The 18,568-nt window shown below is 42.0% G+C and overlaps 1 protein-coding gene across 1 annotated transcript in view; it reads right to left on the bottom strand.

The window, feature by feature from the left end:
* The window catches only part of DNAH3 (dynein axonemal heavy chain 3), a 359,079-nt gene that overhangs the window by 123,072 nt on the left and 217,439 nt on the right, over positions 1-18,568 (bottom strand). The window contains exons 32-33 of the mRNA XM_075830244.1: positions 17,390-17,481; positions 7,544-7,763 (exon numbers count right to left, since the gene is read on the bottom strand). Of these exons, the coding sequence (XP_075686359.1) occupies positions 7,544-7,763; positions 17,390-17,481 (312 nt within the window). The remainder of the gene's footprint in view (positions 1-7,543; positions 7,764-17,389; positions 17,482-18,568) is intronic.

The raw sequence follows: 18,568 nt of genomic DNA, 5'->3' as shown, positions 1-18,568 counted from the left end.
TTGCAATGCTATTTAGTGACTCATATTTTCAAAACATTAAAGTGACTTTGTCACCAAGGTCGATCACTTGAAATAGGAACATCTATAAGCTGTGCTAATACTAACCTGGTGGTTGCAATAACAGCCATTGATTGAATCCAAAATGGCGCAGAGGGGGACCACCTGAAAGGCTCCATGACAACTTTCTTTTAGAAGTTATCAGGTTAACTCTCCCAGTAAGTCTGCTCTATGGGATATATTATTTTCATAAAGTATGTGCTTCCTTTTGGCTCTTCAAATATGACTTTGGGGGCAGTTCATCGTGTATTATTTTATCAGCTCGGTTGCCAATCTAATGATTTAATTTTAAGAGGACTTTTGTGCTGACAGTTCATCTTTAAAGTTTTTATAGCAATGATAAGGTCGAAGGGCATACGGATATAATGATGATGAAGTTAAGGCCCTTTTACATGGGAGAATTATAGGGCAAATGAACGTTCATATGTACACTCGTTCCCAATCATTGCCCTGTGTAATTAGGGCAACGATCAGCCGATGAACGAGTAAACGCTTGTTCATTGAGTGATCGAATAATTTATGCAGCATTAAATATTATCGTTGTCGGCAGCAAATCTTTCTGTGTAAAAAGGGAGATGCGCTACTGACATGATGGAAATGCATGGGCACATAGTAATGCTCACTTATCCTCATACATAACCAATCATTGCTCAAAGGAACAAACAAGCGCCGATCAAGGAGCTGTCTCGTTGATCGGCGCTCGTTTACACTGCCACTTTGTTGGAATTCGCTACGTCTACAGGTCACGTCATTCCCACAAATGCATAATCCAAATAGCAAGTCTGTAAAGAGTACTGGCATGTTATTCTATCAATATACGTAATTGGCTGTAGCTATTCACATGACATACAGTATAAGACTTGCAACACCCAAAGACTCAAAACATTTCCAAACTATCCCAGGCTTCAAATACAGCTTTCCTAGTGGTTAGTAAGCAAAAAACAAACAAAAATGACACAAAATACATTTCAATAAGATGTCACTAAACATCGATCTTCTTGTATGCACACTAAAAAATAGCACCAAAAAGGTAAAAATACAGTAAAGAAATTATGGACACAGTAAGTGAAGTATCTCAGCAGAAGTACGAGTGTCAGCAATCATTTTTAAGTAGTTAATAAGTGTAAATTTTACTGAAAAGCTCACATTGGCCCCCGGCCGGTCTTATTACAGAGTGCCACTTAGTTGAAATGTCCTTGAAAATTAGTCTTACGTTTTTGACAGTTAAGTTCTCGCAGATCACTAACTCTCATTTGGAATGTCATTAATGCCAGTCATGGAGATAATGGATGGATGCGTGAGTTACGTTTTTTTTTAATGTGTTCTGACAGTGTAATGGAATATTAGAGTATTTTCCAGAGTATGATAAATCTACTAGTATTAGGTTGTTAAATTACCAGTGAGAAAAATCTATCAATATAAGAGCTGGTTTTGTGTTCTAAAATGGATAACAGAAAATCAAAGCATACCAGTATTAATAAAATGGTGTTTGATTTGAGTGTTTATAACGAACGCTAAAAGTAGTGTAGCAGTGCAGCTACTGGACAGTGGAGAAACTGTCAGGTTTTAAGCAACCAGGGAACATGTACAGCAGAGAGGGTTTTCTCTACTGTTGCTTGGGTGTAAAGCCCGGGATAGGGCCTGCTTTGCTGGAGTGTGAAGGAGAAGGGCGAGCTTCCACTCCATACAGACATACTTGGTCTAGAATTGCCCCATACAAACTGAGTGATTGCTCTTTTGAGCTTTCATAAAAAAGCTGAGAGGGGGGGATGATGGGAATTGCTTGAAAAATATATAGGAACCTTGGAAGGACATCCATTTTGTGGGCGTTCATCCTGCCAAACCAAGAAAGCATCTTCTTATCATAAGTCTCTAGATCTTTAAGTATGCGAACTAGAAGAGGCAGGGAATTCAGGGCATAAAGCTTAGACAGGTCAGACGGGATGACCACCCCCAAATATTTAAGAGCATGGCCCTGCCATCAATAGGGGAAATTAGAGATGATCCTCCGTACCTCCTCTTGTGGCAATGATATGTTAAGGGCCTCAGTTTTCCAATAATTAACTTTAAAGTTGCTTAGGTTACCAAACTTAGCAAATTCGAAATATGTAGTTAATAGATAGTTGTAGAAAAAGGGATCTTTTATGCCTGATGAAGATGCCAGTTCGGCGTCGAAACGCGTTGCAATAAAATACTCATTCAATATTAGAAGAGACTACTCGTTTCTCCAGAGACTACTGTTTCTCCATTGACTTGGACCAAGCAGCAGCGCCGTTATAGATCCCTTTTTCTACAACTATCTATTATACACCAGCGGTTACCTTTGGAAACCGGTCCGGATCTGGCAGCAGCACCCGTGGACTTATTTTGCGCATTACCTATGGCTTTCTGGTGAGCATGGTATCTTCATTCTTCCATTAAGCTTACCCTACTGAACTGCACTATGTGGCGCCGTGGTCTTTTCTCTCTCTCTCAGAAATATGTAGTTGGGATACATATAGTAGGAGGTCATCTGCATAAAGGGCGGATTTATGATGGGTCGATCCAATTTGTATTCCATGTATGTTTGGATTTTGTCTCAGGGCGACAGCAAGGTGTTCCATAACTAAGAAGTATAGTAGGGGGGACAATGGGCATTCCTGCCTAGTACCATTTCGAATGTGTATGGGGTTTGACAGAGAACCATTTATCCTAATCCGTGCTGTGGGATTTTGCCCTGAAACCCTGGGCTTAGCCCAATCTATTTAAGAATCGCCATCAGAAAACCCCAGTGTACCCGGTCAAAGGCCTTTTCTGCATCGACCGACAAGAGGTAAAGGAGTAGCCTGCATTTGAGCTCTGGATATTAAAAGTAAGGTTTTATTGGTGTCACATGCCTCTCGGCCCCGTACGAACACAACCTGATCATTATGAATTATGGAGGGTAAGAGAGGTGCTAGCCTATTCGCCAAAATTTTTGACAATAGTTTGATGTCAACGTTTAAGAGGGAAATAGGTCTGTGGTTAGATGAAAAAGACGGGTCCTTCCCCGGTTTCGGGAGAACACTAATATGAGCCTCTAAAGATTGTGAAGAAAGCAAGTTGAAGACCTTTGTGAGGAATGGGGTGAGAGGCTCCTAAAGTAACTTATAAAAAGCTTGTGTAAAGCCATCAGGCCCAGGACTCTTTCCTGCAGGGGTTAATACGATGGTGACTCCTATCTCAGGCTCACTAAATTCCTCATCTAAGATGTTTCTAGATTCTTGATCTACAGGAGGAAGGGGTGTTTCTGTGATATAGTTATTCATTTTCTCAGAAAGGGTATGAGGGTCTATATCAGCATAGTGACCACGAATATCATACAAATCGGAATAGTATGAGTGAAAAATATCTTGTATCTCAGTTGTGTCATGAGCAGCAGATCCATCTTGTCGTTTTATATTTGATATAAACGTCGTAGCACCTCTAGGATGTAGCAGGCGAGACATTGAGCGCCCACATTTGTTTGAGTATTCGTAAACATAACGCTTAAATTGGTCCCGAAAACGGAGGTATTGTTGGTCCAAGAGATCCTTGAGTTCCCCTCTGTATCTCGTTAAGTCAGCTAATGTTGAGGGGGAGATTGTTTATGTAAGAGTTCAAGGGAGTGTATGTGTTGTAATAGGGAGGATATCTTAAATGATTTCAGCCTGGAGCCAAGCTTTATCAACGTGCCACGGAGGACAAACTTCAGTGCTTCCCATTGTGTCGGAAGCGGCGTAGAGTCTGAAGCATGTGTCAATAAGAAAGAGTCAATGGTATGTCGCAAGTCTGATAGACACACCGCATCTTTAAGGAGATTATCGTTAAATCGCCAAGTCCAAGGTCGTCTAGACAAATCTGGAGGGAATAAGTTGAGGAAAATGGGCGCATGAGCAGACCACACCATACTGCCTATGGACGTTTGTGGTTTCCAAGAGACTGCGTAATGGCTGAGGAGGAAGAAATCAATCCAACTATATGATGTGTGTGAAGGAGAATAGTATGTAAAGTCTCTATCTGGTAGATGTGGTATACGCCAACATCAACTTATCTAATAGCATGAAAATCTCTTTTAAGTGCGCGTAAGTTACGTTGGGAGCAGTGCTCCTCCCGGATGAAGTATCAACAGACGCATTCATGGGAAAATTAAAATCCCCACCTACAATCAAAATCCCCTCTGCAAACGATGATAGAGCCAGCAAAAAATAACGACAAGTAGAGGTCAGATATGTATTTGGGAGATACCAGTTGGCGATAGTGTATATGTAGAGTTAATTTTGAGCTTAAGAAATACATATCTCCCTAAATCATCTATTTGAGTATCTATAAGAGTGTGTCAAAGATTTATGAATGGCCACCGAGGTCCCCTTAGACTTAGAGCTAGGGTTGGTGCAGTGGAACCACGTAGTGTAATACCTATCTCTAATTTTAGGTATGTGTCCCACTTTAAAGTGTGTTTCCTGCAGCAACAGAATTTGTACCTTTTGTTTATGCATACCATACAGAACCTCCGTACGTTTCTGCGGAACATTAAGGCCCCTGACATTGAGTGATCCAATATGGAGGCTTGACATGTTTGCCATATCTAATCCAAAGGGGAAATAGAAGTAAAAAAATAATAAAATAAATGGGAGGGAGTGTAGGGCGGAGAAACGGGGGAGTAGAGAGGAAAGAAGAAGTAAGCAAAGATAGGAGAATGAACCTAAGACTTAGTCCCAGAGAATACGGTCAGACCTCCAAAAACAAAAAATTGGTGGATGAAAAGTATATCCACACTCTACCAGAGAGTGCAGAACCCCGAGTAGGTGGCGAACTTTCCACAGAGGGGGCCCCCACCTCCCAGCCCACGCCACAGTCATCTGGAAATTAAACTGTATACATGTTATTATTAGCACAAAACAACAGTCAAATATTAGTTCAATATATTTCTTAATACAGACAAAAGAACGAAAGAAGAACATACTTATGAAGTCATAGTGAATATGTAAACTGGTAATTGGAACAAGAGGAATCTCCAGATCCTCAGTATGTTAAACCCTCCCAGTGGTATGTTCCCGTCTATAAGATCTTGTTAATTTCTAACCCAAACCCAGTAGGGATAGGACACGTACTCTAGTTACCTGTGTACTTTGTGCAAAGTGTGGGTATATTTGACCTGCACGATGTTATGGACCAGAGTATAGAGACTGTATCATTCTCCCCACCTCCCTTTAAATGAACTAATATGGAAATTCCAGAAGGAGTCTATGCTGTAAATGTGTAAAAGTTGTACGTTACCAGATATCGCTCAGAATACAAACAGAACATTATCAGCCACAGAGTATAGTATATGACACTATATAGATTACTTGAAACGTAAAAGCTGGTATTCCGTAGCTATGTCATCAAGTCCCGGAGGACCGCTTCCCAGTTAAGTCCAGAAAGAGACCTGGCCTAGACAGAAAATACCTATGAAATGTTACTGGAGGGAGTCCAATCCCAGACTTACAAAAGAATTAGCAGTAGGAGAGCAATGAAGCAACTTATGCGGATGGTGAGCTTAGGACCTGTTCAGAAGGTAATGAATTCGTAGCTAGTTCAGGCAGTCTTTCTCTAACCCTGTGACTAGGCTCATGTTGTGGTCTCGGTGAATAATCCAGTCGTTGTGCCATTGGGCTAGGGAGTGTGGGCCACTCTGAGATTGTGGTCATGCGAAGACATAATGTGGAGGTAAAGGCTGGGATATCACTCGGGTTCCTTAGAATATGCAGGCATCCAGAATGTCGAACTTGTAGACGAAAGGGAAATCCTCAGGTATACCCCATATTGTGATGGCAGAGAATATCAAAAGCGGGCGCAGGGTTCTGCGTTTTAATAGTGTAAGACGTGACAAGTTAAATCCATACCTTGGTAGGACACTGAGCCACGTTCCCTGGCCTTAGACATGATGGCGTCCTTAAGTTGGTATCGGTGGACCCGACATAGCACATTTCTGCTTCTCTCTACTAGATTAGTAGATTTAGGCCCGAGGGATCTATGTGCTCGATCCAGCTCAAATAAGGTCTCCAATGGGACTCCCAGCAGGGAGTTAAAAATCTGTGGCAATGTTTCATTAAGCTTTTGTGGTGCCACTGATTCAGGAAGACCCCTGACTCTTATGTTGTTGCGTCTCCCTCTATTCTCAGCATCATCTAACATGTCTGCTAAATAATGAAGCTGATACGTATGCGAGTGAAGCGTAGTCTCCTGTGAGGCCACTCTAGCAGTAATCGTTTCGGTAGACGTTTCGACAGCCTCCATGCGGTCGCTGATTTGGCGGACCTCCGCTCTCACCACACGGAGTTCCGATGTGTAAGAGGACTCTAAATGGGATATATAGTTCTCCATATCTTCTCTCGTGGGGATTGATCGGATGTGAGATCTGAGATCCCAGAGGTCTGGCATAGCCTCATGTTGCAGCGTTCCCGCCAACCCCACAAATGGCGCTTCAGAGGGAGGTAGTGAGAGTATAGAAAAGGGGAGGAAACCTCCAGCTCACCGGTCTGCGCCTCCAGAAGTATCACTCGGATCCCCGCGACGGCCCGCGGTGTGAATGGCAAGGTAAAGGAAAGGATGATCCAGCGCTGATAGTGGTTTAAAAGGGAAGAACAAGTCCCATGTTTATTAGAAATATCGTTAAAATCGAAAGGGAGACACAGTCCCAAGGCAGGAGTAGTCAGGGTATATACCCGAGCCTGGAGGTAGTGAGAGCTGTTGCTCTAAATCTGGAGACCCCACCCGAGAGGAAGAGAAGAGGGCCAGTGTGTGAGGGCTAGAGGGCGAGGAGGGCATCGAATCTCGTCGTACCTGAAGGCCTGTATATAGCACCGAGGTGTTGTCTTCCAAGACATGTTGTATCTGTACCTCTATAGCGGGCGTCTCCCCAAGACTGCACGAGGGAACATCTGCGGCGGCAATGTTCACAGTATGGCATTCAGGTACCGGCAAGTCCGGACTCGCAAGAAACCACTCAATACTCAGTGCTGCTGGAGTCTGAGAAGCTGCAGGGGTAATAGTTATATTCTTCTTTCTTTTAGCTCCCATTTGAAGGTCGTTCTGCTCTTTTAGAAGGTATGCAATGGCTGCGAAGGGCCTCAGGAGCGGGAGCCAAGCAGACACGCGTCTTCACTCCTCCATAGCCAGGTCACGCCCATCATTATTTTTTTTATTAAGGATTTGTCATGGTCTTTTTTTTAAAATTGTGGTTAATGGGTAAATGATTAAAAACAATCATGGCAACATACATAAAGATAAAAGGTGGCGTCAAAGGGCCGTTTTTGTCAGGTTTCTGGTGCCCTTTGACATCCAGGATATCGTTACATGCTGGACTATTCCCTCGTAATGGAAGCCATAACTCTAGTGTGTTACCCTACCTAACATGGATATTTTTAAGTTTTGAGCGTAAATGCTTAGTTTTGTAGTCAAATAATTGAGACATTGTTAATATGATAAGAACTTGTTCTATTACCTGAAAAAGAGGGACATCTTGTGCCAAGAATTTAGCCAGGTTGACATCTAATAGTGCTCGCAGAAGAAGCACACTCTCATCCTCTTCTGGATACTTTAGCTTGAGGTTACCAGCAGCAGTGAGGACAGATTTTACGGCACGCATACCATAGTCATAGTGGTGCTGAGATGACAGCTGTTCTGAGCACAGTCGGTAAGTGGCGACAATCTTCTGAGCCAAGCTATAGAAAAACAAATTAATGAATTAGCGATCAAAGTGATTCATTGTGATATAATAGTTCTAAACATGACAATTAGAGGCCTGTTTATTGGTCCAATGTGAATAATGCCAGGTGGTGGTAATGGTACCAATAATCAGACCATGAAAGTAAGCTAAATTAAGATAAAATCTTCCCTAACCTGACGATTGCTTATTCGTGGGATTGTAATAGAAAACAATTAGAATACACAAGTTTTTATAATACATCATAAGTAAACAGTAAAGAATAATATTTTTCACTCCCTCTGTATTCTCATTGGTATTTACTGCATACAAGAGACAATTTTCCCAAAAAGATCAGAATAAAAGAAAATTCAGGTTCATAGATTTAATGGATAAACCTGTTTGTGCACAGATCTATATTCAGTCTTGTCAAATAAGGAGCTACCGGTATTAGTTTATTTTCTCATTTTAAAACTGCTTTCTAAGCATCTCCAATATTCTCAGTCTCAAGTCAGCATGAAATATAAATATACTTTCTCATGTATGTGGTGAATCCACAGATTTTTTCATTTACACAAAGATTCCAGTTAACGCTATGCCTGCTCGTTTCCTATTCTGTTGTTCTGATTACTCATACGTAATGGGGTTGTCCTTTCAACCCAAATGGATTGAACGATCCTCAAATCAATTATATGGGGTCCTTAAGTTATTAAAGCACTTGGACATCATAGAAGGGGGTCCCCCGTCTGGGAACCTCGTCTATTAGCCAGAGCAAACAGCCACTTCAAACAACAGCTCTTGCTCTGGCGGACTCAATCCGTCCATGTACGGCTAACTGGAGTCTCCCCCAACGATAACCGCTGATAGACATGGGTTTATGAGGCCGGACTGATCACCAGGCCGCCACAATGTTTTTGTTGGATTCTGCTTAAAAAACCCTCAGTATGCCTCTGTAGGATATCCCAGGCATGCGGTGGCAGATCCTTATAAAGACTGGAGTGTTCACATGCACCTGGATACTCTTATGTATATATGTGGTGTATGAGAGAGTATCCAGGTGCATGTGAACAATGACATCTTTGATTCTCCTTTGTTCAACTTTTTGGATGGAAGAATAATAGAAGGGAAATAATTTGCATTGAGATCATAAACCACTAGAGACTAAAAGATTGTCACTGCTCGTTGTTGCTTTGCTAAAATGTATGTCGGTGCAAAGATGATAGAAACGAGAGCAAGTCATGAATTTCCCTGCCTTGTTTATGGTATCTTGTAGACAAAAAACACTTTGCGGTTTCCATCTTTTCCAGCACGGGTCCCATTACTGTACATACCGCTGTAAAATGCCCTAAAATCTCTGCACTAGAAACTGAGCCTATGAAGGGGACTTCCAACGTGCCAAACAATGACCCAATCAGCCATTTATTGTAAGTGAAGAGGGTTTCATGACACACGACCCTGCAGCCCTGCATCGGTGAAATTATATTTTAGCCCATTATTAGGTGGGTACAAATGCCCCCAATAGTTAATCCAAAGCTGTCCATGCGCATTATATTAATGTCAGGATCATCCTAACATATATGTGGATCTCCCAACTGTCCCCCGAAGGCAGATGTCAAGGAAAATCAGACTGGGAATGTTCTGCTGGGAGATAAGCTGCTGACAGAAGTGTTTGGCAGGGGCTCATGCCGCTCTCCCCTATTGAATTATCTATTTATGGGGAGGTTGGAGAAGATAGTTGTCAGCCAAATAAGCATTTAGTTGTCTTATGTGTTTGCCCGAATCTACTAGGATCCTGTAAAGGTGACAGGATCCCTTTAAAGGCAAAAAAAAAAATCATATCTTTGCATCCCTATCCATGTAGAACTAAATGTAAAAAATGAATAACTATAATTGTACATCGGAACTTGCAGAAGCTGGAATCCATACACAGGCGCCTGCTGCTCGTAAGTATCAAATTTCCTCTTCCAATTCTTTTCAAATCAATTTCCCCAAGTCTGTACATTATGACCACGCTGTTTTTCCGTGACTCATAAAAAAGATTTATCTGCATCTAAACACATTTAAGGTTCTTTTACAAACCTTGGCTGTTTAAGTAAACTGCATTTCTCATAAATTATTTCTACTTTTTCAGAATGTCAGTGAAAAGATAACGCTGATAAGTATTTCAGGAAGAAGCCGCTGTAATTGCTCAGTCCATGTTGTCAAATGAGAGAAAGTTTGGAAGGCACATAACATTGCTTAAAAAGGTTCTCTGGCATTTTAATATTGATGGCCTATCCTTAGGATACCCCATGAATGTATTATCAGTGGGGGTCTGACCTCTGGGACCCAAGGCCATTTGCATAATGAAGGGGCAGCTGCGCTTCTGCATGCACCGCGTCGCTCATGGATAGGTGTGCTGTTACGGCAAGTCGCCCCGTTCAGCTCCTTTAGTGCACTGATCGTTGGGATCCTGGAGGTTGGCCCCCTAGATCAAACATTGATGGCCTACACTTATGCAGCAAACACCCGTTTCAAAATCTGCTAGGTTCAGAAGTCTTTCTATGGGACATTTGCAAAGGGGTTGTCCCAATACAGCTGATTTTGCCTTTGGAAGCCTTGGCTAGCCAGACTTTTTAAATGTAGTATTACATGTTGGCCATTCAGATCAATAGCCTTCCATATAATAAATGGACACCACAAGTCTGCCAGAGTGAGGGTTGCTGCTATCTATCTAGTGTCTCTCCATTCTGGCTCAATAGGGGGTCCCTACTATGACATCTGTTTCCAGTCAAATGGGGCCTGGCTGTTAAAAGCAAACTTCCACTTGAACCCCTTCCCTCCGCAGCTATTTTTCAGATTTTCATTTTCGCTTTTTCCTCCCCACCTTACAAAAGCCATAACTTTTTAATTTTTTCTGTCAATATAGCCGTATGAGGACTGTTTTTTGCGGGACAAGTTGTAGATTTTCAAGCCACCATTTATTGTACCATATAATGTAGTGGGAAACTGCAAAAAAGTAACGACATGTTAAATTTATTTTGGCTATACCAAATTTATATACACGAAAACAAATGGAGAACCACGAGTCACAAGGCTACATGTAATGTAAAAAAGTACAATTTTATTACATATAAATACATCAACACATAACATATAACATATATAATGATAAAAACACAACGAGGTATCTAAAAGACGACAGGTAATAACTGGATCATGTGGCAAGGTGGTCAAATCGCAGGAAGGATATACATATCAGCACTTTGTCAAAAAATGACGGGATATATATTCCACCTAATAACCGGGGACATGTATGTGATGGGCACAAGTAATGAATGAAAAGTTATATAATCAATGCATATATTGCACAGGTGTAAGTTACACACAGTCTGCTGACCAGCTTGTTAAAGCAATAGCACTAAAGAAATCCCAACATATCATGTACGTCCCCCTTAGTAACTTATAGAGAGGTTTGTCCCACAAAAGCGGGAGGGGGGGGGGGAACATCCCTATATCATATATCACACAGGGAGTATACCGTATATGTGTCCAATGGTGAGCAAAAGTGCCCGACCGGCAAGTACCAGAGGGAGCCCCTAGATCAAAACTTACCCATATCTGCAGTGTTGCGCCTGCGATCCACGTGATCGCCGTAACAAAAAATGATAATAGCACCCCAACGCGCGTTTCGCTGTTCTAGCTTCCTCAGGGGGTATAATCTCAACTACATCCTGTGCACCTTATATAATGTCCCTCATTATCCTGAATCGAACGTTCCGTATAAAATCACTCCTCAGTGGTCAACGGCGCATGCGCCGGGTAATGTCAGAGGTCATGTTGCCTCAGTCGCCTGTCGTCACACCACCAAATTGACCAACTGGGACAGCTCTGGTGGTAGAGTGTGGATGTGCTGAGGTGGCATGCAGCAGGGAGTTAACCGACGTCTCTTTTCTGAAGACATCAGTCTGTAATGCTCCCTCTGCGTCCGCCTCAATGGTCACATCCAGAAAATCCACTCTACGTGTATCAGAAGTAAATGTCAATTTGATGTTAAATGTATTCATATTCAATACCTCCATAAATTCAATCAGCAATTGCTAACTGCCTTGCCAGATGATAAATACATCGTCTATGTAACGCAGCCAGCACTGCACATGGTCAGCGGCATGGGCGCCGCCACTCTGCAAAACCTGTCTCTCCCAGAACCCGAGAAACAGGTTTGCATATGCCGGAGCGCATGCCGCACCCATCGCAGTGCCCTGCTTTTGTACATAGAAGGTATCTTTAAATACGAACAAATTATGGGTAAGAATATATTCCAAAAGTTCAATAATCAGATCTCTCATCAGGCTGTCCCAGTTGCTCATCTCCAAGAAGAAGCGGACTGCAGCCACCCCATCGCGATGTTGAATGCTTGTATATAAAGACTCGACATCCGCCGTCACCAGTCAGGTATGACTGATTATGAATACAATTAACATTAGTACATGGCAGCCTTACTGTAATAGACTGTTTATGGCTTTTTTGCACGGTATAAATCATATTATTATTTATTATTTAGTGTTTATCACTTTTGCACTATTAAAGGAACTGCTTTATGTATATGTTATTATTTCCTCACAATCCTGCACTATATGTATTATGCTATATCCATAACTGATGGTTTTTGTGTTAATACATGCTATCTTATTTGGGTTTCTTTCCCAGCACTTATTTTCACATATAATCTAAGGGGCATATACCGTTTATATTCCTACAGTGATATAGTATTAGACAGTAGCAGAGAGAGAGATACAAATACATATTATATACTCACGATACTCTGGGGGAGCGCGTACTGCAGGGTTGTCGGGTCTGTCCCTCTTTCTCCTCTCGTCTATACGCCGTCCATGCGCTAGCGTTGTCTCCATGGAGACATTTCTCCTGGAGGCACGCGTGCGCGTTGGTGGTGTGACGACAGGCGACTGAGGCAACATGACCTCTGACATTACCCCGCGCATGCGCCGTTGACCACTGAGGAGTGATTTTATACGGAACGTTCGATTCAGGATAATGAGGGACATTATATAAGGTGCACAGGATGTAGTTGAGATTATACCCCCTGAGGAAGCTAGAACAGCGAAACGCGCGTTGGGGTGCTATTATCATTTTTTGTTACGGGGATCACGTGGATCGCAGGCGCAACACTGCAGATATGGGTACGTTTTGATCTAGGGGCTCCCTCTGGTACTTGCCGGTCGGGCACTTTTGCTCACCATTGGATACATATACGGTATACTCCCTGTGTGATATATAATATAGGGATGTTCCCCCCCCCCTCCCGCTTTTGTGGGACAAACCTCTCTATAAGTTACTAAGGGGGACGTACATGATATGTTGGGATTTCTTTAGTGCTATTGCTTTAACAGGCTGGTCAGCAGACTGTGTGTAGCTTACACCTGTGCAATATATGCATTGATTATATAACTTTTCATTCATTACTTGTGCCCATCACATACATGTCCCCGGTTATTAGGTGGAATATATATCCCGTCATTTTTTGACAAAGTGCTGATATGTATATCCTTCCGGCGATTTGACCACCTTGCCACATGATCCAGTTATTACCTGTCGTCTTTTAGATACCTCGTTGTGTTTTTATCATTATATATGTTATATGTTATGTGTTGATGTATTTATATGTAATAAAATTGTACTTTTTTACATTACATGTAGCCTTGTGACTCGTGGTTCTCCATTTGTTTTCGCATGATATAGTAGAGTCCTGCTATTCCTTGATCTAATAGTCTAGGGGTACTTTGTACACTTGTGCTGATCGGTACCTAACCACTTACTTGCTCCTGTGAGACATCTATTTACAAATTTATATACAGTAGTTTTATTAATGCTTTACTGCATTCACAAAAATAAAACCTAAGGTAATTGTTAAAAATGAAAACAAATGTATGTCGCCATATTCTGAGAGCCATAACTTTTTCTTTCTTCATCGATTGAGCGGTATGTGTGCTTATTTTTTTTGGGGGGCAGAGCTGTAGTTTCTTTTGGTAGCATTTTGGGGTACATGGGACGTTTTGATCACTTCTTATTCTATTTTTTTGTGGGAGATGAAGTGACTAAAAAACAGAGATTCTGTCGTTTAAATTGTATTTTTTTTTATGGCGTTCACCATGCGGGTTAAATAATGTTATACTGTATTAGTTTGAACTTTTACAGACGCGGCGATACCAGTTTTGATAATTGTTTTTTGCTTTTGGGGAAAATGGGAAAAAGTATATTTGTTTTACCTTTTAATGTGGTTATTTATATATATATTTATATTTAAAAGACGTTATTTAACTGTATTTAGCTTTTTTTTTATTAGTCCTTCAAGTCTAGGGGGTCTTGAAACAGCGATCATTGGATCGCTTGCACGATATACTGAAATACTATTGTTTTAAACTAAAAATATGCCACAAAAGCAGATGCAGACTTGGTGCTTCAACTTGCAGTCCACTATATCACTCAGTCCAATCTCTGAGTATTTTCCCATATAAAAACATAATTTTATTATACTATTGTTAAAAGGTATACAGACATCAAATGACAAATCGAGGGAAAAAAACTTAATGAAACCGGCGTCGGCCGATCACATAAACCCACAACTATATATGTAACTTATACACAATAGTCCATACTCAGCAAAGAAAGTGAATGGAACTAAATCTAAAACCAGATTACTATGAACAGTCTGGAACTACTATACTATCCCATTGGACACAGCCGGGTCTTTGATGCTGGGAGAGCATGGTGTGTTGTTGTTTGGCATAGCAAGCAGGGTAGCACGCTCTATGAATTATCAAGGCGTCACAAATAGGCTTCTACCTGGCTATACACGTTGTGCCTCATGACGTACACACTATCCCTCCATGTTTCACACACTTGCACCCCATTATCCATTTATTTCTATTGAGGCACTTCACTCATTACTGCCCCCTATATTTCACTTATAGTATTACACTTGCACACACACTATTCATTTATTATTTCTTACTACACTTCCCATGCACCACACACACCACTCCCCTCAAGACTAGTGGGAGTGGCTACTATTATTTAAAGCACCTGCTCACTCTCCTTCATCAGCGTTTCTGACCTGGCTGTGTCCATTTGTAAGTATGGCCTTTTTCGGTGTTTTTGTATATGTCCCCTTGTTTTTATTGGTTTTATCCCATAGGAACATAGCACCAGTCTATAGTAACATCAAGAATAACAATGGTGAAGTGAATACAAAACTATTTTCCAATAAACAAGTACCGGTAAGTATTACTGATATGAACGCCAATAGTAATGAAAGTAACCAGGTACTTTACCTATAGTAGTGGAATGTGTCTGCTGCGCTGCCACAACGCGGATCTCACGTGTGGTTCGTCAGGAGGCGCGGTTACAGTGGAGAAAAGGCACCAGGGGGCCAATCAAAGTGCTGGAACGGGCTCACGTGATGCGCATGAAGTGTCAGCTGTATCATAAAGCCAACACGCTTGTATTATAGACCGGGCTCAGCCCATGAGCCTGCGTCCCACTTTCTCCCCTGACCTTCGCTGTATAAATACAGCGGATGTCGGGAAGGGGTTAACTTAAGTTATAAGAAAACCCTGAAGCTGTTGTAAGATGCATTTCAAGTTGCAGATGAAAGCCAAATAGGAGAATATGTTAATTCCATTTACTTAATAGATCGCTGCAATCATGGATCGGAACACAAGTTAATGCAGCCAGTTTAGAGCAATTATAGTAAATGGTCATACTGTGAAATATTTCTCTGGTAATCGTTCTATACATTTTAGGAGGCAGATAATCAGAATGCGCAATCTTCCATCCGTATCATTGGATGGTATCATGTAAAGAATATTCACTTTAATTTTTCTGTAAAATGCAAAGCAAAGAATTAAAGAAATTTAAATGTTCTCCTAATATGAATTGTGTACTGTGGTCTGTTTGATAAAAGTATTAAATATAGAATTCCATATTTTCTTCTACGAAAAAGTATGAACAACCTATTTAGATAAAGCAGAGTGTTCAAAAAGGTGAACACAGAGTAAGGAGGGCCTGATCACAAAAATCAAAATGGGCCCCTCTTTTTTTTAGTAGTGGTGAATTCCACCACAATTAATTTCCTACAACAGAAGGGACTTGGACCTTGTTCGTCATCCTCCTAGCTTGGACGGGTTTCCACCTTGTTTGCCAACTTTGTGAAGCCTTTAGAGAAGGTGAGTCCTAAAAAGGTACATGTCACCGATGGGCCCCCTTATTTTCTATTTGCCTCATAACAGGGGCAGGGGCTTCCTCTATGGCACACATGTCAAACATAAGGCCCGCGGGTGAATCCTGCCCGCCAACTCATTTTATGTGGCCCACGGGGTCCGCTGCATGTAAAAACCTGAATCAGGTTTTTACATGCAGCACCACAACAGTAGGACTTCCAAGTTTGACTTCTAAGTCTGAGTGAGGTCGGTGCCGGAAGTGGACCACTCCAGTCACCTGACCTCACGTCAGTGATGTGAGGTCAGGTGACTGGACTGGTTCATTCCCGGAGCCGGCACCAACCTCACTCAGACCGCCGCCCCGTGACCTGCTGCTAAATGTGAGTCACGTCAGGCAGAGCGGAGAGAGGTAGCGGTAAGCTACCGCTCTCTGCTCTGGGGCCTATGTGGCCTGGGGCGCTCTAGGCCCTATGTGTGGGACTATTTACAAGGGGCGGACTGTGTAGCACTTTGTACAAGGAGGGGCAGTTTGGCACTATCTACAAGAGGGGGTGTGTGGCATTATCTACAGGGTGCTGTGTGTGGTGCTATCTACAGGGGGCTCAACTGGGGAATTATTACTGTATCGGGGCACGGTTACTGAGGGGGCACTTTTATTATGACGAGTACTGAGGGATCATTATTACTATCTGGGGCACTGTAGATTACAAGTTTGTTTAGAGGATGGGGTATAGGTGTGGAGGGTGCTGGAAAAGCGATGTCTGTGTGTCAAATTCTGCAGAGATGAGTCATGGCTGGAATAAGTCGTCACAGTGGCCTGGGCCGGATGGAGAAAAAAAAAGGAAAAGTGAACGACTCTAATTAGAAAAAACATCACCTAAGTTAGCGTGGGAAAGCTACAAATGGAGCTGTGATTAGTGAGTTACTCCTAGACACTGCACAGTGCACAGGCAATGATTTTGTAATGTATCTGTAAAAATGTTGATCTGTCCGTGATTTTTAGCTCAGTCGTCCAGAAATTACTGAAATGGAGGTTGGCAACACTGGTTTACTCCCACATCGAGATCGCGTCTTGGCCATGCATAAATCCTTAACAGTTAAGTGAGCTGTTACATTTATATATTCTTTCAATTACAATTGGCCCTTTGAAGGCAACCATAAGGCAGAAGTGGCCCTCGGTGAAAATGAGTTTGACACCCGTGCTCTATGGTATTACAGTCTTGGAGTGTAGATTATAATTTAACAACTACTGTTCTATTGATAGATCAGCACCATTTCAAGGACTTCTATAGGTCTTTCCATGGATGAAGAAGTCATCCTTTACCCATAAGGTTTATGCCAGTAAGAAAACTCTACCAAGCCGCTAGAAATTTTTCACTATTTCACGTGACCAAATGTACAGTGGACTGATACAACGGTGTCTTACCTTCTAGAATCCAGGAATCCCATGGAATAAAGGGATATTTCACCAATGAGTGCATAGTCCGGGACCATCATGGCTACTGTCCTGAACAATGCCTGGAAAACCAAACGTATTGAACTGAATTTTCTTTTTCCGAATATGCTTTTTATATAATTCACAATACGTATTATATGTACCAATGTATATAAACCTGTGTGGTATTTATTAGTGAGCCCTTCAGAGCACGGTTTACTAACCAGCAGGCGAAATATGCTCTTAGTAACAGAACCCATTGGGTGGAAATGGTGAGTGTCATGGCCGGTTCTCCACTCTCCTACATTAAAGTTTTAGTACATTAAGTATTAAAACAAATAAGCCTTAGGCCCTGTTCACACTGAGTTTTTTGGTGCCTTTTTTGTCACGGAAACCGCGTTGGAAACTGCGCCAAAAAACGCCTCCCATTGATTTCAATGGGAGGCGGAGGCGTATTTTTCCCGCGGGCGGAAAAAAACGCTCGTGGGAAAAAGAAGCATCATGCCCTTTCTTTGGCCGTTTCTGTCTCTGACCTCCCATTGACATCAATGGGAGGCGAAGAAAGCAGTTTTCATGGCGTTTTTTGCTCGCTGCGCTCAATGGCCACGGATGAAAAATGTTGCAAAAAATGCAGCAAAGAGAGTACAGGAAGATATTTCCGCCTGCAAAAAAACTCTGTGTGAACTAGGCCTAAGGGTATGTTCACACAGCTTATTTTCAGCCATTTTTCGGTCCGTAAACGGCCGAAAAATCGGAAGCAGAACGCCTCCAAACATCTGCCCATTGATTTCAAAGGGAAAAACGGCGTTCTGTTCTGACGGGGCGAAAAAGAAGTGCATGTCACTTCTAGAGCCGTTTTTGGAGCCGTTTTTCATTGACTATCGAAAAACAGCTCCAAAACGGCCTTAAAAAAACGCAGCGAAAAACGTGAGTTGCTAAAAAAAAACGGCTGAAAATCAGGAGCTGTTTTCCCTTGAAAACAGCTCTGTATTTTCAGACGTTTTTGAGTTTGTGTGTGCACATAGCCTTATTGTTACATTTGATCGTTGCTGTGTAATCTAGAATACAGTTCTCAGCACTCCTTTCTGCTGAATGCGTACTGCCAATCCTAAAATTGGGAGCTGCAGTGACAGAAACGAGTAGACTGGGCATGTCCACTTCATTGCAAAA

This window comes from Rhinoderma darwinii, chromosome 6 (genome assembly GCF_050947455.1).
Source record: "Rhinoderma darwinii isolate aRhiDar2 chromosome 6, aRhiDar2.hap1, whole genome shotgun sequence".
In the NCBI taxonomy this organism is placed as follows: Eukaryota; Metazoa; Chordata; class Amphibia; order Anura; family Rhinodermatidae; genus Rhinoderma; species Rhinoderma darwinii.
Note: the sequence above shows the minus strand (reverse complement) of the source record. Positions and strands in the feature narration are given on the sequence as shown.